This window comes from Hyperoodon ampullatus (assembly GCF_949752795.1).
Source record: "Hyperoodon ampullatus genome assembly, chromosome: 20".
Classification (NCBI taxonomy): Eukaryota; Metazoa; Chordata; class Mammalia; order Artiodactyla; family Ziphiidae; genus Hyperoodon; species Hyperoodon ampullatus.
Window position 1 is genome coordinate 24,040,249 of NC_136933.1, and position 27,885 is coordinate 24,068,133.

General features: G+C 46.5%; 1 protein-coding gene across 1 annotated transcript in view; it reads left to right on the forward strand.

The window, feature by feature from the left end:
- IRF2 (interferon regulatory factor 2) overlaps positions 1-27,885 on the forward strand; it is a gene marked incomplete at its 3' end in the record, with an annotated part of 86,883 nt that overhangs the window by 41,672 nt on the left and 17,326 nt on the right. The window contains exons 4-8 of the mRNA XM_079726537.1: positions 4,915-5,010; positions 13,661-13,760; positions 15,030-15,206; positions 15,524-15,570; positions 24,977-25,094. Of these exons, the coding sequence (XP_079582663.1) occupies positions 4,924-5,010; positions 13,661-13,760; positions 15,030-15,206; positions 15,524-15,570; positions 24,977-25,094 (529 nt within the window). The 5' untranslated portion in view covers positions 4,915-4,923. The remainder of the gene's footprint in view (positions 1-4,914; positions 5,011-13,660; positions 13,761-15,029; positions 15,207-15,523; positions 15,571-24,976; positions 25,095-27,885) is intronic.

Sequence of the window (27,885 nt, forward strand, 5' to 3'; positions counted from 1 at the left end):
CAGTGGACAAGAAATGAAGCTTACAAAAAAGATAAATCAGATCATGAGCCTTCATGTTACAAACGGATTCCTAGAATCACAGATAACCTCAGAAATTATCTCTGTGAAACCTCTCCTTTTTCTAGATGATCAAAGTATCCACCAGAGAGATTGAGTGACTGGCCCAAGGACACACAGCGGTAATGACAAAGCCAGGACTGGAACACGAGCGTCCCAATTTCTGATGTATTTTGGTCCTCTTGGCAAAAATAGCACCTCTTTTTCTTCTCTACCGAGTTCCATGCCCTCTTCAGCTCTGTTCAAGCAACACTGGCCTGGGTGTTGCTGCCCATGGGAAACTTGCCTTAAAGAAGGAAGACCAATCTATCATCTTGAATTTCACTGATAGAAGCTAGAAAACACATGCCACGTAGGCATGAGTTTCTGGTGCTAGCTGCATGTAGAATTCTACCCTTCCTTTCTTTCACCAGAGGATGCATACTTGACCTCTGATAGTCATGAGAAATCTATGTCAAATGGCAACCTTTTCATTCTGGGTTGTGTAGCAAGACCACTGGTAATTCATTACCTGTTCACTGTGTTTGTGGCAGGGGACGGGGGAGCAGGCTATAAAATCAAGTAAGACAGAGGAAGTGCCTCCAGGTAAAAGGTTACCTTTCATTGTGTATCATCGGGGATGTCCTAGCTGTTAAAAACAGAAACACCATAGAGCCTGAAATAAGTGAAGCCCTTGATAATAGAGTTTTCCCTACTCGGATTAGATATTTGGTATATTTGCTTTTCCTAAAAATCTGCTTGTAATTAATGACAGCCCTGATGACTGACTTAGAACAGTTTTTACACGTGTGATTTCCAGTGTTTTGGCTAGGTGAGCGATAAATGTTGAGGTTTGGCTGAGCTGCATCCTTGTTAGAAACACACAGGATAGAAATAGGGGCTGGGCCAACGGGTAGATGATGCAGCAGCACCTGCCACACTGAGACTAGTAGAGGAGGCCTGTCTGCCAGGATGACCAGACTTTGTAGCGAGTCGCAGAGGAGCCAGGTGAGTCTGGAGCCTTGTTCCGCAGAGTGTGGTCCAAGGACCTAGGAGCTTGTTAGAAATAGAGAATCCCGGGGCTCACCAAAACCTGCTGAATCGAGATTTGTATGTGCGTTAATGTTGGTGAAGCACTGGTCTCGGTTTTGTAATCAGCTCTTTTCTTTGCTGTTAACAACACTGATCATACAACACTGTTCATTGGTGTAAATCTCCAGTTTTCTCTTTAGTCTTGGGTTGATGACCAAAATCCTAGACATGGTTTCCCAGGCCTGCAGGGTCAGCCTGTCTCTGGCATCATCCCTATTGCTGGTTGCCTTCTGCAGCTGGTCCTCCTGCCCGAGGACCTTTGCACTGCCTACCCTCCTCACCTTCCTTTACCTGTAGATGGGGTAGGAGCCCTATTTTCTGACTCAATATCTTACCTTCTATACTGGTTTCCTAGGGTGGTCATAGCAAAGTACTGAAAACTGTGTGACTTCAAACAACAGAAATGTATTTTCTAACAGTTCTGGAAGCTGGAAGCACCAAATTGAAGTGTAGGGCTGTTCTCCCTCTCAGATCTCTAGGGGAGGATCATTCCTTGCCTATTCCAGCTTCTGGTGGTTTCAGGCAGTCCTTGGCTTGTGGCTGCATCACTCTGGTCTCTGCTTCTGTCTTCACATGGCCCATCTGCCCTGTGTCTTTGTCTGCACATGATGTTCTCTCTGTGTGTGTCTGTATCCAAATGTCCCTCTTCTTCTAAAGACATTAGGCTCCTGTGAGCCTTTGGTCACAACATTTTCATCAACCCATTGATACATAATCTTGTTTTATGTGTGTCTCTGTTTAAAGGCTCCATATTTAATACGTATTGTAGATTCAGTAACGTTGAACTCAAAGCCAACAAACCGTGACTCATGGCTGAAGGAAGTTTATCTTACAGACATATTTTCTCCATAAGGCACATCACAGCTTGGAATGCTAGATCGCATTTCAGACGGACCACTCTCTGGGCCATTTTAAACGGCAAAATCACCAACAAACAGCAGGAAAACGTGAAAAATGTTGCACTAGATAGACTGTGAAAAGGATGCATATTTATAGTGTGAGAGCTGAAATAAGAAGGCAGAATGTCACCTGTTTGACCTTAGCTGGGAGCGTGTGCATTGAATGACTCAAGTTTTAAAAACCTCTCTGTGCATGTCTGTGAGGGGCCAGGAAAACACCCTGAGGATTGATTTGGGTGTTATAAATATATTTAGTGAGGAAGTACGTTTGCAAAGATGGAATCCTCGCATAATGAAAATTGACTGTATCTCCCCACATAGGCTTTAGTTGTAAAGACAGAAAGCTTTTTGAACTATTTCAGGTGACCGTTTTTTCCAAATGGGTTGTCTGTGAAAAAAAAATAGGGGAGGAATATGTTATTATAATGACGGACTGGAAGCAGGGCCGTGTTTCTGTGCTGCCGAGCTTAGGCAGGGCCGCAGAGTCCTGAGCCACAGCAGTCCCGCTTGTCATCTTGTCCCCTCGGAAGCGCGTGTCGCTACGTAGCTACTCTTCCTACTGCCCTGACTTAGCTACGCCCTTTCTGGGTCTTAAGATCTTCTCAAGAAGGAGGATCTGACCGGGTGGCCTGGGCAGAGCCCTTGCAGTGCTCACTCACCCAGTGCATCTAACGTGGACGGCTTTTCCTGACGCTCCGAGAACTCTCCATAACTCCTCTTACCATCCTGGACACGGGATGCTCCGTGGGCTGTGGGAATTATCTTCTCCCCTGTCTCCCGCTAGACTGGGAGTCCCTGGATGGCAGGGACTGTCTTCTTTCTTCCTATTCCTGGAACATCACTCTTGACGTATGATCTTTGAGTGGGTGGGTGAAAGAGTGAGTGAGTGGAAGAAGCTGAGACCCACTCAGGGCAGCTGTGTTGGGGGCTCCCTGTGGCCGTTCCATGTCCTTTTGGGCTGTCCCTGCAGTTCCTGTCACTCCTGAAGCCACCAGATGAGTGGACGGGGCCGGCCTGTAATGGTGACCGCACCTTGGCTGATCTTCAGAACTGGCCTGGTCCTTGTATTGCACATCTCCGGGGGGTGGGGGGGACGGGATGGCCGCATTTAGGCTTTGTAGGATTAGCCAAAGACCTACAAGAGGTAGAGTTCCTACTCCCAGCGAACTTACACTTTGGTTAGGAAGAGGGGCTGAGCACCGCTGAGAAGTTTACATTTAAGATAAGAGTTAGAGGGCTTCCCTGGTGGCGCAGTGGTTGAGAGTCCGCCTGCCGATGCAGGGGACGCGGGTTCGTGCCCCGGTCCAGGAGGATCCCACATGCCGCGGAGTGGCTGGGTCTGTGAGCCATGGCCGCTGAGCCTGCGCGTCCGGAGCTCCGCAACGGGAGAGGCCACAACAGTGAGAGGCCCGCGTAAAACACACACACGTTAGATAAGAAGAAAGGCAACATTGATAGCTGCCCTGAAGCAATGTTTGATTTTCAAATGAGCAGTACAGGATCCCTGAGTATCGTGGAGCACGGAGGAGGCCGGATGCCTTCCGCTGGAGCGTCCGGGGAGGCCTCGTGGCGGAGGAGGGCGGAGGCTGCGTCTTGTCTTGGAAGACGGCTGGGGGTTGGCAAGGCCGGGAAGGAGGAACAGAGAGGCAGAGGCAGGCGGCGTCTGAGACAGCGAGTAGGTCAGAAGCGCGGCCGAGGGCCAAGGGAAAGGCAGGCGCTGGAGTTTAGTTCTAGAATGGAATGAGGCTCTGCAGGCAGAGGGCGGGGCCCCAGGGGGCGGCTAGCGGCGCGCTTGCCCTGTGGTGTGAGGCGGGAAGGCCTTTGTGAGCTGGACGAGGAGGTTACTGAGACTTTGACCGTCTCAGCCTGAAGTCATCTGAATAGAATATTCAGAGCTCGTTTTTGGAGGAGAAAACGAATAAAGGAAAGATGAGGCAGCCAAGGGTTGAAAAGAGGACCGTGTCCCACGGTGCGCGAAGTCCTATGGAATGGATGCCCGGTCGCCATTGTCTCTGCTTTTGACTCCTGCATCGAATTTAAACTTCCGTGTGAACAGGCTGAAGACGAGTGATAGACGGCGCTGTGTCAGTGATCCCGCTCTGGGTGTATTTAGGTGGACAAGGGAAAGACTGTCTAGAAATGCGTCTGCAAGGAGGGGAGAGAGGTGCTGTGTGGGCTGGTGGAGGACAGGTGACCCCAGGTCAGAGGAGGCGGACGGCAGTGAGGAAAGACCCCTGAGGGAACACTCCAGAGAAGAGATGCTTTCACGCCAGAGCGATGCTGAAGCCAGAGCTAGAGGCTGGTCCGCTCTGCAGGGAGACAGACCACATCAGGAGGGGTGGCTAGTGGGTGAAAGGCCTTGGAGCCGCGTGAATTGATTCCGTAAGCGCTTGGAAGTGCCCGTGCCGGGGCTTTGACGCGTGTCTGTAACCCAGATACCATCTCAAGGAATGACTCGGTTACTCTGTCCACCCTTGACTCTTGGAAGGATAATACCCAAAGGTATTCGTCAGACCCTGGTCCCCTGAGCACCCGATACACTGAAGGTACCTGCCGTAAACACAGCCTAGCGTTAGGTGTCCGGGCCCTGTGACTGGCTGAGTTTCTGCGTCAAGGGACCCTCTCAGCTGAGAGCAGGGGTGGCCTGCACCACCGCCCCACCGAGACGGCCCCTGGGGAATGAGCAGCGCGCTCAAGCAGGGGCAGGGGACTCTAGGGCAAAGCCCCTGGTAAGCTCTCAGAGCCCCCCAGCCCCCATGTACACATAAGCTGTGCGGTTTTGAGGAAGAGGAAGATAGAAGAGGGTCAGGCAGGGGTGTCAGACTTCACAGTGCAGACATGACAGTGGGTAGCAGAAATGCCTGATGGTGTTGCTTCTCTTCTGCAGGAGGGCACCATGCCGGTGGAGAGGATGCGCATGCGCCCATGGCTGGAAGAACAGATCAACTCAAACACGATACCAGGGCTAAAGTGGCTTAACAAGGTAAGTGCGTGTGCGCGACTGCTTGTATGCGCATGGGTGTGTGTATCTGTGTGAGAGAGACCCTTACTAAGCCGGTGCCCGTGGATCACCGCAAGTGAAACTGTTCTTCGTGTTCAAAATATTATGCTTGTTATTTACAAAAAACAACCAAGCAAAAAGGATCGTGAAAGTATGAAATTATCATACAAGGAAGACTTATCATCCTCTCAGACTGTAGCCTCGACCCCGAGGTAGGGCTCTGGTCTCGTGGAGGACTGTTGATGGGAAGCTTCTTGCTGTATTTCTGTTCAGTAATTCTTACCCTTTTCCTTCTCTAAATTCCTTTCTTCTGGTTTTCGAGGATTAGAGGACATGGCAACTGTAGCGCTTTCTGTTGGGAATGGAGCATATTGATTTTCTTTTCAGTATTCTTTTTTTTTTTTTTTTTTTTGCGGTATGCGGGCCTCCCACTGTTGTGGCCTCTCCCGTTGTGGAGCACAGGCTCCGGACGCGCAGGCTCAGTGGCCATGGCTCACGGGCCCAGCCGCTCCGTGGCATGTGGGATCTTCCCGGACTGGGGCACGAACCCGTGTCCCCCGCACCGGCAGGCGGACTCTCAACCACTGCGCCACCAGGGAAGCCCCTCTTTTCAGTATTCTTTATGTAAAGAAAACTTTTGTTTTTGTCTTAAAAAAATGGTTTTATTTTTATCATGAAACCCTGTTTGTGTGCCTACCTGTCCTAAAAAAGCAGTATTCCATCATTTACACCCCCTGTCTATACATAAATACTTCCTTACTTTTATCAACCTGAAAACTCTCAGTTTAGTTGCTCCTACCTCTCATGGGGGGATCAGGAAGACATTGGATGTAAAAATAAAGACCACCGGGCTTCCCTGGTGGCGCAGTGGTTGGGGGTCCGCCTGCCCATGCAGGGGACACGGGTTCGTGCCCCGGTCTGGGAAGATCCCACATGCCGCAGAGCGGCTGGCCCGTGAGCCATGGCCGCTGAGCCTGTGCTCCGCAACGGGGGAGGCCACAACAGTGAAAGGCCCGTGTACCACACAAAAAAAATTTTTTTTAATAAATAAATAAAGACCATCTGAAAACATTTAGTTATAATCTAGAAAAGCAACGAATACATCGTGCTTTCTTTAAGATGGCCCAAGACAGAGATTGCTCTCCCACTACCAGGAATATTGCAGTTCTTCTGAGCAAATGTCTTTTTCCTCTTCTGCCTCCCCCCTGCGTTTTTAATCTTAAGGACACGATGAATAATTTAGCAGGTCAGCCTTTACCTTTGTATCACGTGCTCCAGAGCTTAGAGCCAGATTGTGGCCGCTCCTAACAAGTGTACAAAATATTGCAGCATAATTTTTTTATTAATATTACTCCTTGCTTCATTTTATTTTTTCAGATATCTCTCAAATCTTATTTCTTTTTGTTCTTTTCCCCTCATTTACCTATATTTTCACTTATTTTAAGTGTAACAGTGTATGTATTTGAATGTATCTGAGTCCCTTCTGAAACAAGATGGAGTAGAAATAAACAGAATTACTTCTAAATAAAGCATATGCTCACTTCACCTGATCTGTCATATATTTTAAGGTCTAATGGCAAACAATATATTTTTCTAGGCTTGCAACGTCTGTAGTGTTTTAGGTTTATATCCTGGAGGGGCTTTGTAATTAGCCTGTTGCAAAGAAACAAACGAGAAATCAGGTTGCCCCTTGTCCTGCTGGGTTAGCAGGGGCGCATGCAGAGGTGTCAGTAGAGGGGAGATGACAGTCAAAGGAGAGTTGAAGAGACATAGCGTCCTCAAGAACAAGAATAGGGGCTTCCCTGGTGGCGCAGTGGTTGAGAGTCCGCCTGCCGATGCAGCGGACACGGGTTCGTGTCCCGGTCCGGGAAGATCCCATATGCCGCGGAGCGGCTGGGCCCGTGAGCCATGGCCGCTGAGCCTGCGCGTCCGGAGCCTGTGCTCTGCAACGGGAGAGGCCACAACAGTGAGAGGCCCGCTTACGGCAAAAAAAAAAAAAAAAAAAAAAGAACAAGAATAATGATAGTGATGATGATCATAATAAAAGTAATTTATGAAGTACAGGCTCTCCTCTATGCAAGATTGTGCATTCACTCCCATAATCCCCACTATGGGGTAGATGCTGTTATTTTTTCCATTTTGCAGACAAGGAAACCAAGGCTTGTAGGTTTAGTAGGATTCTATTTTGAAGAACAAAGTAACATTGCCTATTGTTGACTTAGGGTGTGAAATTAAAGCAGATGTTGCTGATTTCCGAAGAGAAGTAAGTTTGGTCTTGCTTTTTCTTTTTTTAAAACCCACCCACCCGTTTTGGCTGGCTTGATGCAGTGGCGCACTTACAGTGTCACTGCGTCTCCTGCACCAGGTGGGTGCTTGATGTGCTACAGTTTGTTGTTCTCTGTAGTAGGTTGAATGGCGGCCCCCTCAAAAGATAGGTCCACATCCCGACCCCCAGAACTTGTGGATGGGAACTTATTTGGAAAAAAGAGTCTTGGCAGGTGTCATTAACGTAAGGATTTGCAGATGAGATCATCCTGGATTATCCCGCTGGGCCAATCCAATGACAAGGGTCCTTACAAGACACAGAAGAGGAGAAACACATCCACGGAAGAGGAGGCGGAGACTGGAGTGATGCAGCCACAAGCCAAGAACACTTAGAACCACCGGAAGCCGGAAGAGGCAAGGGAGGATTCTCCTCAGAGCCTTTGAAGGGAGTGCAGCCCTGCTGCCTTCTTGGTTTTGGATTGCTGGCCTCCAGAACTGTGATAGAATCCGTTTCTGTGGTGGTAAGCCACCCAGTGGGTGGCAGTTTGTTACGGCTGTAGGAAACTTACACATCCTCGCAGGGTAGCTTCCTCACCAGTACTCTCCCCTGAGACACCTTTTCCTCCAGCCACTGTGCCCGTGTTTTTCGGATAGAGGACCAGAAAGTGAATGGATGCCTCTTGGCACAAGTGAGCACGTGACCCCTCTCTGGCTCCTGGCTCGTGAGTTCCCTTCCCTGGTACAGAGGGACAGGAGGCCGTCCCTTTGTCCTCTGCTGGGCTGGGTGTGGGCCAGGCTGAAGGAAGGAGGGTGTGCTGTGGCTACAGCACACGGCACCTCTCAGGGCGGCGCTGTCCCAGGAGCTTGTGGGCTGCCTGAGCGCCCAATGCGGACAGAGCCGTGCCTGTCCCTGTAGACCTCAGGTGGCCTCAGGGCATTTCCTCTCCATACCCACACCTCCCCAGGGCATCTATTTATAGGTTTCTGCCAACTTAGGCTGGCTGGCATTCGTCTGTCCACATAAATGTTTCACTCAGACCCTACTGTTATTTCCTGCCCATTCATAAGCCTAAGAATCCCTGTTCGTGTGTTGAGTGGTTTGAGGCCATTCCAAATTCTCTTCTCCCACTGGAGCCTGTTGTGACTCCTGGAAAACCTGTGCTGTCTGCGGCGCTTTGTCATTCACTTGCGCCTTAGCTGCGTTCCGAGTGTCGGTCCTCACGGTGAGGCACTCCAGACTGGTCGTGCCAGAGGGCGGGCACCAGGGCTGCCTTGATGGTTGCTGCGAGCTCAGTGCCAGGCCTCGTGCCTGACACCCAGGAGGTAGCATCGTGCTGAGAATGAATGGATGAATCATGGGCACTTGAAGGGGAGAAACATCAGTGACTCTGTTTTTGTTGTTAAGATAATTAGACTTAAGAACACTGGGTTGGCAGCTGTCACGTGTCTCTCAGATGGGGACACCGTCAAACCCAGTGCATTCTTAGTAAGAAACAAATAGGTGGTTAATTAATGCCTTAAATTTGTTTCCACCTGCTCCTTTCAATACATGAGGGGTGGAGGGTGATGGAACGGGTCCTCTGGGTTCCTCTGGAGGAACGGGTCCTCTGGGTTCCTCTGGAGGAACGGGTCCTCTGGGTTCCTCTGGAGGAACGGGTCCTCTGGGTTCCTCTGGAGGAACGGTGAGGAAGTTTGGCAAAGCAATATTATAACTAGTTCTTGAAAGAGGTGGTCATGGCTTGGGCCAGTTACTTTTTATTATGAATATTTGCAAACAGACATAGTGTGCTTGAATGATCTAATGACTCGGAAGAACAGTGCAGTAAATTCCCGTCTAGATTTAAAACTCACATCGAGATTGAACAGTCATTAACATTTAAAACGGATCTGTGGCGTGTGTGGTAAAGCAGCTCCCTGACCCTGTACATCTATAAGATCCAAGAACGTTTCTTTTCTTTTTTTTTTTTTTTACATCTTTATTGGAGTATAATTGCTTAACAATGGTGTTTTAGTTTCTGCTTTATAACAAAGTGAATCAGCTATACATATACATATGTTCCCATATCCCCTCCCTCTTGCGTCTCCCTTCCACCCTCCCTATCCCACCCCCCCAGGCGATCACAAAGCACCAAGCTGATCTCCCTGTGCTATGGGGCTGCTTCCCACTAGCTATCTATTTTACGTTTGGTAGTGTGTATATGTCCATGCCTCTCTTTAGCTTTGTCACAGCTTACCCTTCCCCCTCCCCATATCCTCAACTCCATTCTCTAGTAGGTCTGTGTCTTTATTCCTGTCTTAGCCCTAGGTTCCAAGAACGTTTCTTATAGAGCCACAATACCACTATCAATTAGGTAATTGTAAATTAATCGTAGGTAATCATCACTTAAAATGTCATTACTGCCCTGTTCATATTCAGAATGCCTTGAGTATTCCCCAGATATTTTTTCACAATTGATTTGTTCAATCAGCATCCGAAGAATGCGCGCAGGTTGTGTTTGGTTCCTGACTATGAGCTGTGCGCTCTCCCTTTTTTCCGTCTCTCCATTGGCTTGTTGAAGAGACCAGCTTGGTTCTGGATTTGTCCTCATGCTTGCTTGTGGTTTCCCTGGGCTGTTTCTTGAGGAAGAAAGGAGGCGGCTGCATTCAGGTTCACCGTTTTTCTTGTCGCTCCGATTGATTCCCACCCTGGTTTGTTTGGTTTTGTTTTGTTTAATTAATTTATTTATTTGTGGCTGTGTTGGGTCATCGTTGCTGCACGTGGGCTTTCTCTAGTTGCGGCGAGCAGGGGCTACTCTTCATTGTGGTGCACGGGCTGCTCACTGCGGTGGCTTCTCTTGTTGTGGAGCACAGGCTCTAGGTGCGCGGGCTTCAGTAGTTGTGGCTCGTGGGCTCAGTAGTTGCGGCTCACAGGCTTAGTTGCTCCGCAGCATGTGGGATCTTCCCGGACCAGGGCTGCATGTCCCCTGCATTGGCAGGTGGATTCTTAACCACTGCGCCACCAGGGAAGTCCCCCAACCCTGGTTATTGACGTTCTTATTTCTCACCGGAGATCTGCCTGGACCAGGACCAAGGCCCCTCCCCAAGCCTGGGAGATCATCAGGTAGCTCTCGACCTTTTCCTGCTCTGCCCTTTGAGAGCAGGCTTGTGCTTGTGTAAATATCAGGCCATCTCGGAACAAAGTAAGAAGTCCAAATAAAAATAGCAAACAACATTGGAACATCTTCTAAATATTGGGGGAGTGAAGAGGCACACGGAGATGAGAGGACTAGTTTCCTTTTGGGGCCAAGCTATATTTGCTCTGCTTTGCTCAAGATATCTCGTCTTCTCAACTCGAGCCTGGCTTCTCTCTCCTGCCTGCATGTGGGCAGAGGTCTCTATGTATCTAAACATGAGTAGCTCAGGTGGGCAGAGGTCTCTATGTATCTAAACATGAGTAGCTCCGCTACTGCATTTAGTCCTTCCGTGCACGCTCTGTGTAGACACCACGGGTGGGGACCCGGCGCTTGGGATTCTGATGGCACAGCCTGAGGTCACATAGTCTACACAGAGCAACGCCCTCCCTGTCCCATAGAACCAGAATGTTTACTGGTCAGAATCTCTTTCAGGTTTAAAATGAGTTTTGCCATCTTTATCTTTCAACATAATTTTGCAATTTGAAAAACTAGTTAAAAGTTACATGTAGTTTTTTAAAAAAACTTACCATTTTAAAATGTGCAATTCAGTGGCATTCCGTACATTCACAATATTATGTAGCCGTCACCACCAGAACTTTTTCATCACCTCAGAGGGAAGCACTGTAGCATGAAGTAGTCACTCCCCATTCGCCTTTCCCTGGTTTGTGGCAACCACTGATCTGCTGTCTGTCTCTTTGGATTTGCCCTTTCTGGATATTTCATATAAATGGACTCATTCAACATGTGGCCTTTGGTGGAAGGCGTCTTTCCCTTAGCACAGTGCTTTAAAGGTTCATCCCTATTGTAGCACGTATCAGACTGCGTTCCTTTTTGTGGCTGAATAATATTCCATTTTATGCATGTATAACACGTTCTTTATCTGTTCCATCAGTGGGTGGACACTTGGGTTGTTTCAGTCTTTTGACTATTGTGAGTAGTGCTGCTGTGAACATTCATGTATAAATGTTTGCATGGACAGCTGTTTGTAATTCTTTGAGTGAAATTACTGGATCATGTTGTACTTTGTGTTTAATTTTTTGAGGAACAGCCAAGCTGATTTCCAGAATGGCTGCGCCATTTTACATCCCCACCAGCAGTGTGTGAGGGTTCCAGTTTCTCCACATCCTCACCAGCACTTACTATTTTCTGTTTATTTTTTTAAAAAATTCTAGCCATCCTAGAGGATATGAAATGGTATCTTATTGCTGTTTTGATTTGCATTTGCCTGATGATTAGTGATGTTGAGCATCTTTTCATGTGCTCATTGGCCATTTATCTTCTTTGGAAAAAGGTCTGTTCATGTCCTTTGCCCATTTAAAGAGGATCCATGATGGATAATTGCTAGGTTCAGTCATTACTTTTGTGGTTTCATGGTTTGAGCATGGCTTCTGGAAAACTAGTTTTGGGAGGGGTGTGTGTGTGTGTGTGTGTGTGTGTATGCCTGCAAACACGCAAATGCTTGAAAAGATCTACTTATAAAATCAACTTTGTGTCTTAGGAGATAAGATTTCAGATTGTGTCACCCCAGATCTCCTTTGTCCTAGAAGAAAGTACAACAGCAGATTCTTTAAGGATCCATATCTTTAAGCATAAACCTTTAGATTCTGGTTGTGTAGTTCAGGAAAAGTTCTTTCACTGAGATAAATTCATTTGCATGTTTCTCGCTTTCATGTGAACGTCAGAAGCTGCATTAAATGATTTTGCCCTCTTATTTTCATCTACAGTAAGAAATAAAGTTTCACTGAGCCCTCTTCTGATCACTGCCCTTTTGAATCTGGCCAACCTGAAACCCTGCCCTCTCTCGGTGGATGATACAGCATGAACAAGGAGGGATTTATGAAAAATCTCTCGCTTTCAGTTCTTCTTTACTGACCAAGTTTTAAATACATAGAATTTTCCCTTTTAACAGTTCTGGGGAGATCTCAAATGTTCTAACATATTTTTAGTTCAGGCCTTGCAATATGTTCTGTGGGGAGGGCCAAGTCCCTTTTGGGTCGGTGGGGACCGTTTGTATCTTTCATTGTGTGAGACCAAAGTGGTGGAAAATCCCTACTGACATTTTCTTTCCTGCTCCAGTGTAGAGATCTGCATACCTAGAAATTATCAGACCTACCTTAAGAGCTTAAAAAAACATGGTTTTCCTGGGTTTTAATCTCCATGGAGTCCAAGTCAACAGATCTGTTGTAGGACCGGAAATCTTCTAAATCTAAACCCTGGGAGACAATGGGTGATATGAATAAGTGACTGAATATGGGATTACACGGCCTCAGTTTCGAATTTAGATACTTACTACTACAAGTTCCTTGGCTAGAAAATTTAATTCTGTTTCTCAGTTTCCTCAACTGTAAAGCGGAAAAAATAACATACACGCAGCTTGTTAGGGTGTTGCAAAAACCAAAACTGAGACCATGTGAACATGCCAAATGAACCAAGTTTCACATAAGTAGTTTTACTACAAGTGTGACTTTGTTTCCAAAGCACTGGTTTCTAATCATATGTTTGCCAGGATTGATTTAAGTAATTTTGAGTTACGTCTTGGGATATAAGAGAGATGGAGAGGGTCTGCTATAAGAACTGTACTCGAGGGACTTTTCTCCAGAAAAGGAGTATCATCTTCGTATAATTGGTACATCTTTGTTTGTATTTATTGCTATTTCATGCAGGGTAGTAGACACATAGGGATTAGAACAAAATCTTTTATTTCTGTTGGCTGCGTGAGCAAATTGAGATAATTAGTCTCTGTGACAATGGCCTCAGACACCCCCAACTTCCCTTTAGCAGCAAAACGAGTGTTCATTTGGAGAGTTGCCTAATTTTTAATTTACCTAAGGCAGAAGGAGTTCCTCTTTACCAAGTGATGAGAGTAGATCATAAGACTAAGCATTAGAAATTTCAGTAAGTGACCGGTTACCTGTGTTCCTATAAAGGAAAGGAGGCACATTGGCATTTCCCAAATCATCACCGTTGACCTTGGAATTTATTTTTATCCTACCAGACTCCAGTCTCTCAGTCTCACCTGGTAGACTGTCAAGGTTTGGGGCCTAGTGGGGAAGTGGGTTTGGTTTACAGTAGATACTCGGCAAACCCAGTGATACTTAACAGGCAATCTTACTAGCTAGAACTAGGTATAATCCTCTGCAATGGTGGCCTGAAACCCAGGGCTGCAGTGCTTATTTACTTTTTTTTTTTTCCAGGAAAAGAAGATTTTTCAGATCCCCTGGATGCATGCAGCTAGACACGGGTGGGATGTGGAAAAAGATGCACCACTCTTTAGAAACTGGGCCATCCATACAGGTATTAACCCCTCATTGTTTATAGAGCCCGGCACTGTTGCTTTTTTGTGGTGGTTTTCATGCCTTTAGGTATAAGTGACAAATTAAATTGCAAAATATTTAAAGTGTACATTGTTTTTTGGTGACAATGTTTAAGTTCTACTCTCTTGGCAAATTTCGGTTACACTGTAGACTGTTAGCTATGGTTTATTTTTACTACATATATAAAATCTCCTGGCTTATGACTCCATGAAAATAGCTCTGATAAACCTGGGACTTGTTCCCAGGCACATCTAGGACACGTGGGGTACAGCCTGAATCACTCAGAAGTGATGCTCGGGCTTCCCTGGTGGCGCAGTGGTTAAGAATCCGCCTGCTAATGCAGGGAACGCGGGTTCGAGCCCTGACCCGGGAAGATCCCACATGCTGTGGAGCAGCTAAGCCCGTGCGCCACAACTACTGAGCCTGCGCTCTAGAGCCCGCGAGCCACAACTACTGAAGCCTGCACGCCTAGAGCCCGTGCTCTGCAACAAGAGAAGACAGCGCAATGAGAAGCCTGCGCACCACAACCAAGAGTAGCCCCTGCTCGCCACAACTAGAGAAAGCCTGTGTGCAGCAACAAAGACCCAATGCAGCCACAAACAAACAAACAAACAAATAAATAAATAAATTTATTTTTTAAAAAAAGAAGTGATGCTCAACCCATTCCGTAGAAAACTTAGTCCTTAAATTTCCTGTAAATGTGGTTTTCTGATGAAGTTCCCCAGGTGTGTACCAGGAGAATATAGAACTTATTTGTTTGCGTCGTATAAACTTTGATCAAATTTATCTCCCCCAAAGGTAGTCAAGATTATATTTATTTATAACAAAATTTAACTAGTGAGCTCTTTGCAGGAACGGACTTTTACTTAATGTTTGAGAGTCAGATGAAAAAGAGACCTTCCAGTTGCCTGTGCTTGTCGGTCTACTGGCCTCCTAGCTTTGTCTTTCCCTTACCTTGGTTCTCCGTTCTTCTACCATTCTAATTTTCTCTCAAGCTATTTCGTAGAGCCAGGGTGACCAGTTTGTCCCAGTTTGCCTGGAACTGTCGGGTTTTAAAACAAAAATTCCTGCATCCCGAGAACCTTCTCAGCCCCAAATAAACCAGGAGGTTTGCTCACTGTAGGTGTGGCCTAGAATTAAAAGGGTTCTCTCTACTACCTGCCAGCAATCCTGTTTCCAGAAATTTTTACTCTAGAAATAATTTTTCCCCTCTTTTTCTTAACCTTAATTCTTTCAACTATTTTGTTAGGAAAACATCAACCCGGAGTAGATAAACCTGATCCAAAAACATGGAAGGCGAATTTCCGATGTGCCATGAACTCTTTGCCTGACATTGAAGAAGTCAAGGATAAAAGCATAAAGAAAGGAAACAATGCCTTCAGAGTCTACCGAATGTTGCCTTTATCTGAACGACCTTCTAAGAAAGGTAGATAAAGATATTTACTGACTAAAACAATGATCGCTTAATATACCTTATAGTGCCTTTGTGATTTCTTTATTTCCACATCTGTAGTCACAGCAAGGGTACAACCCTTGTTCCCGTTGTGGATGATAATTCTGCTCTTACCCGGCCGGGGAAAATGACTCTCAGGGCCCCCAAAAGCAGTAAAAGAAACATTTGGGATCTTGGCCATGTACAGATTAAAGCACTAAGTTCACTGAGAGTTTCAGAAAGAATTTGACTTAGGGAAAATGCCTCTCTGTTCTTCATGAATTAATCCAGAACTATTTTTGTTGCCACAGGAAAGAAACCAAAGACAGAGAAAGAAGACAGAGTGAAGCACATCAAGGTAATCTTTGTTTAGAGAGGAGGCCAAAGTTGTGATCTTACTAATGATTCATCTTCTGTCTCATAAAAATAAGTGATGTGATCTCTGTGAAGTATTTAATCTTGCTTCTTTTGCTGTTGTGTTTCATGTGCTTTACACGTCTCCTCTTTGGCATGTACCCACTTGTAGACTCAAGTACACACATCCCCTGCTTCATCCAACTTCCCTGAGCAATTTGTGAATGAACTCACAAATCCATGCTGAGCTTGACAGTCTCAAGCCTCCATCTGGTCCCTGCAACTGTTGCCAGCATGTCACTTAGTTCCAGCTAAGCTCCAGCAACCAGCTGCTATCTGATAATATTAAGTATATTTTCAGGCCATTAAATATTTTTAAAAGTATATTAAATAATATATACTTACATTAGAATGTATTACCTATATTTATATATATGTATTGTGTTGGCCAACTTTTTGGCCAACCCAGTATGTATGCATGTATGCACGTATGTATGTATGCACATATGTATGTATGTATGTATGCATATATTCCATGACAAGCCATTAGTTTGGGAACACAGAGGTCTGTTCAAGTCCTCTATTCGTGTGGATCTCAATAGTTTTTTTCCTGCTCCACTATAGAACCAGCTTTCATAACTTCCAGAAGTTTTCCATAGGGATGCGTTTGTGTGTGAGAGCTTTTCAGTGGGCTGTGTAGTCTGAAATCCACTGCAGTGTGAGGGTCTTTGTGTGTAGATTAGGTGGCCCTTGTTCAATAGCCAGAGAACTGCCAAATATCCCATGCAAAATCGAGGGTGAGCTCAAGTTGCTAAGCAAAGAGCAGACACTACAGTCCAGACTGATAGACCATCAGAGAGAAGATTGTCTGTTTCACCGTGCCCTGTTTGCAGATGAAGAAACAGAGGCTCAAGAGAGTTGAGTGACATGGACCCAAGGGCAGTGGAACATGTGGCCAAGTTCACATGGTTATTTAGAACTGAACTTAAATGCCAAGCATTCTGGTTTCTACTCCTAGAATAACTCTTTTTTTTTTTTTTTTTTTTTGCGGTACGCGGGCCTCTCACTGTTGTGGCCTCTCCCGTTGCGGAGCACAGGCTCCGGACGCGCAGGCTCAGCGGCCATGGCTCACGGGCCCAGCCGCTCCGCGGCATGTGGGATCTTCCCGGACCGGGGCACGAACCCGTGTCCCCTGCATCGGCAGGCGGACTCTCAACCACTGCGCCACCAGGGAAGCCCTAGAATAACTCTTGAAGGAAAAACCAAATTGCCCAGACAGCACAATGTTTAAAAGCAAGCCACTTAGTCAAAATAATCGGAAAAAATACCCAAAAAATGTACTTCAGTTTGACTTGTGAAGGTAGAGGGAAAACTTAGGTAAATTGTTAAAGTTTCAGACACATTTACTCCTGCAATGGAAAATAAATTTTTTAGCTAGAGTGTTTTAGCAGTGAGACCTCCAGTTTCCACTTCCAGTATTTTTAGTTGGTGACTTATTTTAAATATAGCATAGTATAGGCCTCATTTTGTTATAACTTTTTATTCTGGAAAAACTTCATACACAGGAAGGAGGCAAGTGGGTCAAATGTACTTCATAGACCGTCACCCCGATTTCAGCATTAATCAGCTCGTGGCCGTTTTATTTCATTAGTACCTCCCTCCACTTCATACATCCAGTATGAAACTGCAGATGTTCAACCATTTTTGACTTACAAAAACAATTTCATATGGTTCAGCCCAATATTTTAAAGCAGATTCCAAACATCTTATTTCTTTCATGACTACGTCAGTATATATCTTTAAAAAATAGACACTCTTTAGAAATAACACAGTATCATTATTGCATCTGAAAAAATTAACAGTAGTTCCTCAAAAACATCAAATATCCAGTCAGTGTTCAAATTTCCAATTTGTCTCATAAGTGTCATAATTTTGATACAGTCTGTTTACTTGAATCAAGATCTGTGTAAGGTCCACATGTTGTGATTTTTGGATATGTCTCTTAAGTTTTTTTAACCTATAGGTTTCTCCTAGATTACTTTAAAAAAATTTATTTTTTTCTTAGAATGAAAAAAACCCTGTTATTTGTTGTATCAAGTTCCCCACAGTTTGGATTTTTTTAGGGCCTACATTCTGATTATTGTTGTTTAGTCAGAAAAGTGTAACTCCCACAAATATGTGATTTTGAAGAATCTGCTATAAAATCTCAAGTACAACTATATCATATTTGCTACTAGTTTCACAGCATCTAGCTCAGTGCCTGGTACAGAACAGATAATTAATACATATATAATCACTGAATAGATGAATGAGTATTTGTTGACGAAATAGATGCATAAATAAATGTAACATATGGGGAGGAGGGAGTGGGGGGTTTAGATGCAGATTGAATTTCACAATCTCAGTTAATGGAGAAGTGAAAATGGAGTAACAGACGTTCACTTTTCAACCAGCTTTGCTCAAACATAGCCACCAGACTTCACTGAGTATCAGATGCCGACGATTGGAAGATGCACCATTATTTTATGTGTCTGTAAGCAAGAAAAAACTGCTTGCAGTGAAATCATGACATAGAATTGATTATAGAAGGCACGTCCCATTTCAGGGGTGTGGAAATGTGAGGAATGTGCACCTTAGAATTGATGACACATGGTGTTCTTGTAAGTAAAGGACATCTGCAGTCACATCACCGATGGCAGTGTCTTCCACGTGGCCAGGCCCCGCACTGACCCAGGGAAGCAAGTGAGAGATTTCCTCTTAGGTGCAGCCACGTGGGTCCCAAGAGAGTACAGTGAGAAATCCTCCTGTGATGTAGACATGGTCAGTATCCAAAACATGGCCCTCATAGAGACGTTGTTCCTTCAGCAGAAGGCAGGTGATTCATCAGAAATAAGAGCAGCCTAACTTTTGAATTTAAATCTACTCGCATCTGTCCTGTGACGAAGCCTCGGGACGTGGATAAGGCGAGCGGGCTCCCCCAGTTCTGTGGTTCATGACTGCATAGTGTTAATGTTTCTGTAGAGCGGTTCAAAGTTAATTCTCTAGGTTGTCTGGAATTATATATACAAAGGACCTTATCCTTACTGAGCTATTAATACATGACTTTTTATTGTTTGTCAAACACCTAAGCTCTGAGTTTTCTGTTCTGTGTGTGTATATATATATATATATATATATATATATATATATATATATATATGCAACTGGATAGACTAGGTTGGTTTCTTCCGCAGAGAAAATTTGCCTTGTATGTAGTAACTAGGTATGAAAATTTGCTGTTAAAACAAGCTCTTCCCAATCTTCCTTTAATTCGAGTTGAATTTTTTTAAGATACCTGAAGAAATCCTAGTCTTTTTTTAATTATTATTTTTTTATTGGAGTAGAATTGATCAAGTTGAAGTTTTAACTAGCAAAGGACGTTTAGAGCGTGCAGGCCCACTGTCAGAATATTTCTTGGGCTATTCAGGCAATTTATCTCCGTGCTCTTTGTCTCCTCCCTAAATAGCTTCCCTGAAACTGGGAGACCCAAGGCTCATTGACCATGTAATATGTGCAGAAATGCTGCCCCTGTATCCCCTGATGTTCTCTTTAGGAGTATATGCTGTGCACTCAGTGAGCCATCTTTTACTTGAACTAAGCCCTGCCTGCGTGGAGGGAACTGGCTGTCTAAGGAAATAAGAGTAAGAAACACAGTCGTGAGCAGTGCGAGACGGGACATCATCAGAGCATATTGGTGTTTCAGAAAATGTCACAAGGCCAAGATCAGTAAGGATAGAGGTGGATAAAACAGCGAGGTGATAGCTGACATTTTGGAGCCCCTACCCGGTCCTCAGCTCTGATCATTATCTCATTTAGTTCTTCCTGTGATGGGCAGGTTTTCTCTCTTTCGCATCTGTGGGAATGGAGGCCCAAAGATGTTGAGTAATTTTCCCAGAGTTGCTCCACTTTATGGAATTGGGATTTGATTCCAGGTTAGTCCAACCTCAGAACCTGTGCTCTTTCACTGCCCTCAGTGCCTCTCAGCCTCTCAGAAGCTGTGGGCTCTGATCCAGGCCTTGGGGGACTCTCCAGTATATTGGTGGACATTCCCCAGCACCAGATCATACGTGAAGCCCTGGAGATCAGAGCTGCTGTTTGGTCTTCGCTGGATGAGTCAGGACACCAGCTTCATTAGAGCCAGAGCCTGAGTGAGGGTACAAGGGGAAACAAAGGCACGTAGGTAGGGAGGATTCGGAATTAATACTTCCTGCCTCAGAGCATTGTTTGCAGAGGACGTGTGTGCTTCGAAACTGTGAAGTGCTTCCAGATTAAAACATCGGTGTGATGATGGAAAACATAATCAGGGACTGTCTCTAATGTCACTTGGTAAAGACTAGGACTGGTCTGTATTAGTTCTGAGTGCAGGCCTCTGGGTGGAAGTTACAGAAAAGCAGCTATTGGCTGAGCAGAACTTTCTAATAGAGCTCTCACCGCCACCAGTGACTTGAGCTGGAATACGAAACAATATGCCCCCTGTCACTGTCCAAAGACAGGCTGAATGACCGACCACCTGTCAGGGCTGATACCGGAGTGATCTTTCCATGGGTTGCAAGGGGTCTTCAGTTTTTAAGCCTCATGCCGGCAACCCACCTGAACTTTCAAGAGATGAAATCAGAGCTGCCCTGAAGGGAGCAAGTGAGGGGCCTGCCCTGCCCGTTCTGGTGCCTCCCTTTCCTCCTGGTGGCTCTTGAGAGGGCTACTCAGAGCACAGTCTGCAAACTGGTTGGCTGAGTAACCTCCGTGGATGCTTTTGTTAGATGAGGCACAGCTGAACTCCTTGGGGAGGCTCTGGAGCATGGAGGAGTTGGGTTTTTTTTGTTTTGGGGGGGTTTTTTTTTGCGGTACGCGGGCCTCTCACTGCTGTGGCCTCTCCCGCCACGAAGCACAGGCTCCGGACGCGCAGGCTCAGCGGCCATGGCTCGTGGGCCCAGCCGCTCCGCGGCATGTAGGATCCTCCCGGACCGGGGCACGAACCCGCGTCCCCTTGCATCGGCAGGTGGACTCTCAACCACTGCGCCACCAGGGAAGCCCAAGAGTTGATATTTAAGGGAGGTTTTTTGCACCGTGATGGGGAGCAGAAGATGGGGGGAGGGACTGCAGTAGAGAGTTTAGATGAAGATGGTGGCAGTTGGAATGTAGAGGAGGAGACATTTCTCTGGAAGGGGAGGTGGAGGAGGAAGCCAGGTGTGGATCTAAGAGGTGGCCCTGACTTCTCAAGCTTCCTGGAGGGGCTGTTGGGAGCGGAGCATGTTTTGTGAAGAGGATGAGTTTAACTGTGGACGTGACGGGCTAGAGAGGGCGGAGGGCCCTCTAAGGCAGACACCAGGTGGACAGTTGGATCTGACAGGCACCGAGCTCGGGTGAGTGTTGGACGCCAGGTGTGTGGTCATTTGCCCAAGAGCGATGTTGGAGGCCGTGGGAACAGATGCCTTCTCCAAGAGGGAAGCTGCATGAAATGAACACGGAGACCCAAGGAGAAGACGAGGAGAAAAGCCAGCGAAAGAAAGAAGTCTAAGGGGACGTTGCAGTGGGAGCAGCGAGGAGGAGAACGAAGACGGCCTAGTTCCAAGGGAGGAAGGTGTTCCTGGGGCTACGCAGGACGCCGCAGCCTGTTTCAGTTGCACTCCTGTTCTTAGTAGCCTCCGGGCCTCCGAGGTATAGAGTGTGCAGTTCCCCGGGCCGACTTTGACTTTCATGAAGCCCAGCTGTCAGCCTGAGATTTTTGTTGGTAGAGACACCTAGAGATGCCCTTAAATTTGGCTTGAAGGAGACTGGCTTTGCACAGATGACTTAGGGCCTTTCTGGAGGTTGGGGATGGGAAATGGTCTTATGGCCATTATACTTGGCCTCAAAGGAGGGGACATCTAGACAAGGGCTGTGACACAAGATGAGACAGAATGAGTGGCCTTGGTTGTCCTCTGTTCGGCCCACCCCCAAGCCCCTCCAGCAAGCATGGCTTTGAGACCAACCAAAGGAATATTATTTTAGAGGTCTAAGGAAGGCTGCCCCTGCCCTTGCACGCTCTCTTGTGCTGGTTTGCTTTTGCCTAAAATCCCTTAAACTGTAGAACAAACCTTGGATTCTATAATGAGAAGAAAGGTTCTTGGGCATAAATATTTGGCAGAGTTAATAGATCATGGAGCGGTCTGAACCCAAGTACAATCTGTTTTTTGGTTTTCTTTGGGGCAAGGTGATTTACAGGAGAGCCTATATCTAAAGTAAGAAAGGGAACAGAAAGAGGAGGCTAGTTCAGGATTCACCAGGCCAGGCCATGGTACAGCCAGGCGGGGGACAGGGCAGGAGTGGGCATCACAGAGAAGCATGAGACGCTGTGGGCAAAGGCCGTTCGTGACCTGCAGGATCTCTGTACATGTTCCGTAGAGAAATGTTCACCCATTTTCTTAATTTGGGTTCCTTGCTTTAAAAAAAAAAAAACGCCACAGTTTAGGTTTTGATCTTCCTATTCTAGTCATTTCAAAAATGTCAACTGAGAGGCTTCCCTGGTGGCACAGTGGTTGAGAGTCCGCCTGCCAATGCAGGGGACACAGGTTCGTGCCCCGGTCTGGGAAGATCCCACATGCCGTGGAGCGGCTGGGCCCGTGAGCCATGGCCGCTGAGCCTGCGCGTCCGGAGCCTGTGCTCCGCAACGGGAGAGGCCACAGCAGTGAGAGGCCCGTGTACAGCAAAAAAAAAAAAAAAAAAAGTCAACTGAGTGTAGTGAAGATCCCTGTTTTTCTGCACCCTGGATAGAGACCTTTCAGGGAGGTGCTGGCTACATTTCACTATACAATCTGCTATCTTGTCCTTCTAAAACCAGTGAGGTTTGCACTGAAGACGTGGAGGTTGGCAGGTTATTTTGGAAGTGGGGATGGGAGGAGGCAAAACAATGTCCAGAGTAGTTCCAACTCGGTCTCCATTGGTAGAAGATTCTGTTTCGTTACAGAAGGAGTGCGAGAGGCAAGGTGGGGATCTGGGGAGTAGAACAATGTTGAACATAGTTCAGTCTCAATCTCCATTGGAATGAGTACAGGATCCAAGGGCTTATTAAGACAGAAGCTACTGGAATTGGACCACGTTGCCTGACCAAAGATGTGAGTTCAGTTCCTATATCTCCTCAGAGTAAAATCAGTGTGATCTTGGAAAACTCATTTCGTCTATGAGTCATAGTTTTCTCGAGTGTAGTGTGATAGAAGGATCACTTGCCACTAATTACACTGTAGATCACGTGAATCTCTTTTGAAGTCTCCAACTGAGAAATCAGAATAATGTAGGTTTTTAAATATATGCAAGTCTGACTGCCTCATTACCTTTATAAGAAGCCTAGAAGCAGAATGAGTGAATAATAACTTGGCAACAAAAGAAACCCATGAAAACGAGCAGTGCTTTCCGTAATTCCTTAAAGTGTTCTTAGGTCCTTTTGGGGAATTGAAGAGGTGGACGGGAAAGAAGATGACACGTGGGGCATGATGGGGGTGGGTGGGAAGGGGGCCGTTGAGGAAGCCAGGGAGAAGGATGCCATCAGAAAGGAGGAGAAACAGATAGATTTTGTTGCCAAGGAGGGAGAGTACAGGCCTTCCTGTTGGAGGTCAGAGTGTGGGGTTGAGGGAAAGAGACTTGCGCAAAGGTCACTGGATTGGGGATAGTAGAGTTTTATTGGTGACCTTAGATAATAGTGAGTGCTTATTTAATAATAGGTGCCAGGTGCATATTTATCTCGTTTAATCTTCCCATTATCCCTATGACGTGGGTCCTATTACTGTCCCCAGTTTACAGCTGTCTGCAGCATCCTAAGAGACCACTAAAGAGGCTAAAGTCCTATAACTAGAGGAAGACTTGGACCCCAGGCTCATGTGACTCTAAAGCCAGGCTGTCTCACCACCCCTACCCCAGGAGCTGGGAGTTTGATTCCACAAGTGGAGTGTTAGGAGTTGGCCTCTAAAGGAAGAGAAAAGTGGTGACTCAAGTCACAGGCAAGGGAGTTTCTTCCCAGAAAGGATAAACTCTTCGGAATTTGTAAAAGAGATGCTGCAGGAGAAAGAGATAAACATTCTGCCCAGTGGGGCTGCCCTGGGCCCTTCCAGGATTCAACCTTTGGTACCTCTGGTCAACCCTGCCATGTGTGATTTTTGTTTGTTTGTTTATTTTTTTGAGAACTGAGCTATACAGTGAGGTGATGTCTTTGAAGCCGTGGTTATCATGGCGGGAATTTGCCAGGTGGGATTGAGAGGGAGGGGGTAATTTCCCCCTCCTTCCCTAAGATTTGGGGGGCGGTCATCATTGGTTCCAAGCAGCACATAAATTGATAAGAACACCCTGCATGCCTTGGAGCATCCACTCTAAACTTTTCAAAGCACAGTCATATCCACCTCGCATCATCTTCTGCTCCTGTCTTCTATTCTTTCCACCCCTCCACCCTCCTCTCCAGTTTGGTCTCCCCAGGAGTTGTCACGTGTGGCTTTTTTTGTCTGATTCTGTTGCTGTCATAGACGCCAGTGTAACCTCCCCTTGAGGAGAAGCTCTCTCATCAAAATGCTGAAAGTCAGTCTGTACTCCAGCGCTGGCTCTCCCAGAGCTGTTGGCACGTTCAGAGGTTGGAGGGCTCTGGTGCACTTGAATAAAGCAGAATTGAGAGCCAAGCTTAGGAAGAGGAGTTTGTTCTCCTAGTTTCATTAATATGAATGTGTAGCCTCTTGGGCTGCATGGGCATTCGGAAGGCATGCCTGTGGAGCCCATGGGTGTGGGCTGTTTCACTGGACTCCACGGGGTGGCGGAGGCTTTGGCAATGAGTCTGGCCCGTGTGACCAGCCACCTGCCCCCCGACCCTGGGGCAGGATGCTCAAGTGGCCAAAATCCAGAGCAAACCCTATCCAAGAAGAATTCATCCACCACGTCCTCTGGATTTCGCCCTTGGGCTGATAGTTTTTAGAGGCAGACCTTTTCCTCCGAAGTTATGAAAGAGGTGGCAAGTTTCCTCCCTTAGAGAGAAAGCCAGGAGCTGAGTCTTACACGCAGCCCTCCCTCAGAGAAGGATGAGTTAGGATCTCAGCAGCAAGGTGCTTTACCGAGGCAGTGCCACAGCTCCGCTTAACCCCAGGGCTACCTTGCGCAGGGGTAAGCATTTCAGGAGGGCAAGCCAGGTGCACGGATACCGTCTCCTCCAAGGAAAAGGAAAGAAAGGGACCCCTGGGCGAGACACTCTACGCAGAAATGTGCTTCTTAAGCTCCAGGCTGATTTAAAACACGTAGGGAATGCGTTTGGGAGACGAACATGACCTTGGCCTTAAAGAAAGTGGACAGAGGGTAGAATTTAAGCTAAGCACAGGGAGGGAAAAGGAAGTGTTCTCAATTCTTTTTTCTTTTCTTCTTCCTAGCAAGAACCAGTTGAGTCATCTTTGGGGCTTAGTAATGGAGTAAGTGATCTTTCTCCTGAGTATGCGGCCCTGACTTCAGCTATAAAAAATGAAGTGGATAGTACGGTGAACATCATAGGTAAACTGTTTTGACATCTCATTTTTTTATACACACGAGCAGCTCTCTGGGGTCGAGAATTTGTAAAACGTGATTTGAAATAACGTAGTCAGCGGGAGGAGGTCTTGGAACCATCTCAAAATGCAAGTTCAGGCCCCCAGATTTCAGGGCTGAAGAATAAAGGCCTTTGAGGATCAGATAAAGGAACTGAGGCAGATCCGCGTCAAAAAAATAGGTAGATGAGATGGGGATGTTCCCCCCAGCAGCTAAGGATTAGCGGTTCTCAATCTTTCAATAATTGGTCACGTGGACAAAAGTGTTATTTATTTAACTTGGGAACAAGGAGGGGGGAGACTGTCCCCATGAGTCCTCTCAGCATCTGCTCCATGGTGGACCTGCCACAGAGGTGGTGCTCATCTCACAGATGGGGAAACAGAGGCACGTGGCCAGAGGGCACCCTGTGATCCCACAAAGAGTGTTGAGTGCCTTCTGTATACCAGACGTAGCGCTGTGAGCCAGAAATAGGTTGGGGAGCAAGGCGGGCCCAATCCCTAGTTTCATAGAAGAAGACACATAACAAACAAATAAAAACTACACGTAACAACAGCATTACCGTCTGTGATAAATGTGCCAGAAGAAAAGAGTGGAGAGGTGAGATGACGCCAGTGGGTGAGGATCTGCAGCGCGGGTCCCGACGCAGGAACACGCTTGGAGGACTAGAGGGAAGGCCAGCGCTCCTGGGGAGGGCGCGTGAGGTCCCTCAGAAGGGAGGCGGGGCGGGCTTATGGGGACCTTTGAAGACCCTGGGAAGGAGGTTAGGTTTTATCCCCAGCCTGCTGGAGGGTGTGGGTTTTGTTGTTTTCTTTTTTTTTAATTTTTAAAAAATTGAAGTATAGCAGATAGTAAAGTGCCCAAATGTTTTACATACACACACCATGGAAACACCACCCCTGGAGGCTTTTAGGCAGGTGGGTGACAAGTGTGAATTATATCTCAATAAAGTCCCGCTGGGATGCTGCCAAGCACGGAGGGTAGGGACTCTTTGCAAGAGTGGAGGAGGCCCAGGCTTGACCCTGTATTCTGACTCCAGCCCTGGAATCCAGAACCTCGGTTTCTTTGCCCTCAATACCTTTTGGCTCATTACATTTTGTTCCATTTTGTAAACAATTAGGGATTCTGATGCCGGTAAGAACAGGAAAAATCCTGTTCCAAGAGCAGGCCTCACATCTGAGGGCCTTCCTTTGTGGGTTCTCAGCTGAGTAGGTACAGGAGGCCGCAGCCGCTGCTCCTTCCCCTGGGCTTTGGAGTTTGGAAGTGGAATCGCATGTGCAGGGTCTCCCTTGCACGTTGAGGTCTCCAGCAGTGTGCAGCGTGAAGAAAGAACGAAGCCTGGGTTGAGACTCGGCACGTGCTGTATCTCATGTCAGGACGGCCATGCCTTCCTCGCAGGGCTCACTGTCTGAACGGGGCACTTTTGCGTAGAGACAGATGGCCCTACAGTCATTTTGAGCTGAGCAAACTCTCAGAGAGTGAGCATCTTTCTCACTTCCCCTCTGGAGTGAGGCCACTTGCCTGACCGGAAGCCCAGCTCTCCTCCCTCCTGGGCCCTTTTTTCCACGGCTGAGAGCTGCTTCCCCAGCACCTGGGTTTTTATCATCCCTTTCTCAGCAGGCTGTCCTCAGAAAGCCTCTGCCCACTGAGCCCTTTTTAAAAAGGAAGATATTTGCCAATCTCCCAGGCACGGTCTCTTAAGATTCAGCTTATTTCGAGGCAGCTGGTTGGCTTTTGGAGCTCCTCTTCGTTAAGGAGGTGAATTCAGCCTCAGATAAAATGCCAAACAAAAGCCAGAATTGGACCAGTTTTCTTTACCTTTTTTTTTTTTTTTTTTTACATTTTGGTTGAGCCTTCAGTATGTAAATTCTCTGCCAGGTCGATTGTTCATTGCCCTTATGGTATCATTGGTGCTACATGGTGCTGGTACTAATTTAATGAGTCATCCTGGGGCAAAGACAAAGGCCAGGTTTGGTTAGAGAATCACCTACTGGATTGAATGATTCTCTTCCTAACAATAAAGTCATAATGGATGGCAGTAAAATGAGTTTGAATATCTCTTTCTAATTAGTCAGTGACCCTTGTGAAGGTATGTAATGATAGATGAAGTGGATCCATGCAGGTATTTTAAAGAAGTGGGTAATTTGTGATTATCGCTAACAGTAGCACTAGCTCAGATTTTAAACCCTTTGTAGAGCTTTGTCTGCACTCTCCCAAGTGACCAGTAATTAGCCATCCCAGCCTCTGCGATGTGTGGACCGAGATGAGAAGCACAGGGGTTCTGATCCCAAGGCCACTGTGGCATTGGAGAGATTCTCTTTCAGGCTCTCTTTACTTTTTAAAAAATGCTTTCTTTAAAAACGAAACCATTTCTTGCTCTCCATTCATTTGTCTCTAAACCCAGAGTTCCGGCCAGTTTTGTATCCAGGCACCAAGGTGAAAAACCTCAAGATGTTTTCATTCTACTCTTATAAGCCCATGTTTATAAGGTTAAAAATGGGAGCTGAACCGAGTCCTTACTACGAGAGCATTTTTCTCGTTGTCAGTAGGCTCTGTCACTAGGGAAATAGATTGAAAATCGATATCTTAATCCCTTGGAGGCCAGCCACCCAGTACATTTGTATTCTAGAGGAGGGGTGCTGTTCGGTAAGTGAATCCAGTAAGGGTGTAAAGCACAAAATGTACTGTTACCTGACAGATGAACTCCTGCTGGATTGCTGCTGTGTTTTACTTTTATTTCTGCGGCAAATTGTGGCAGGAA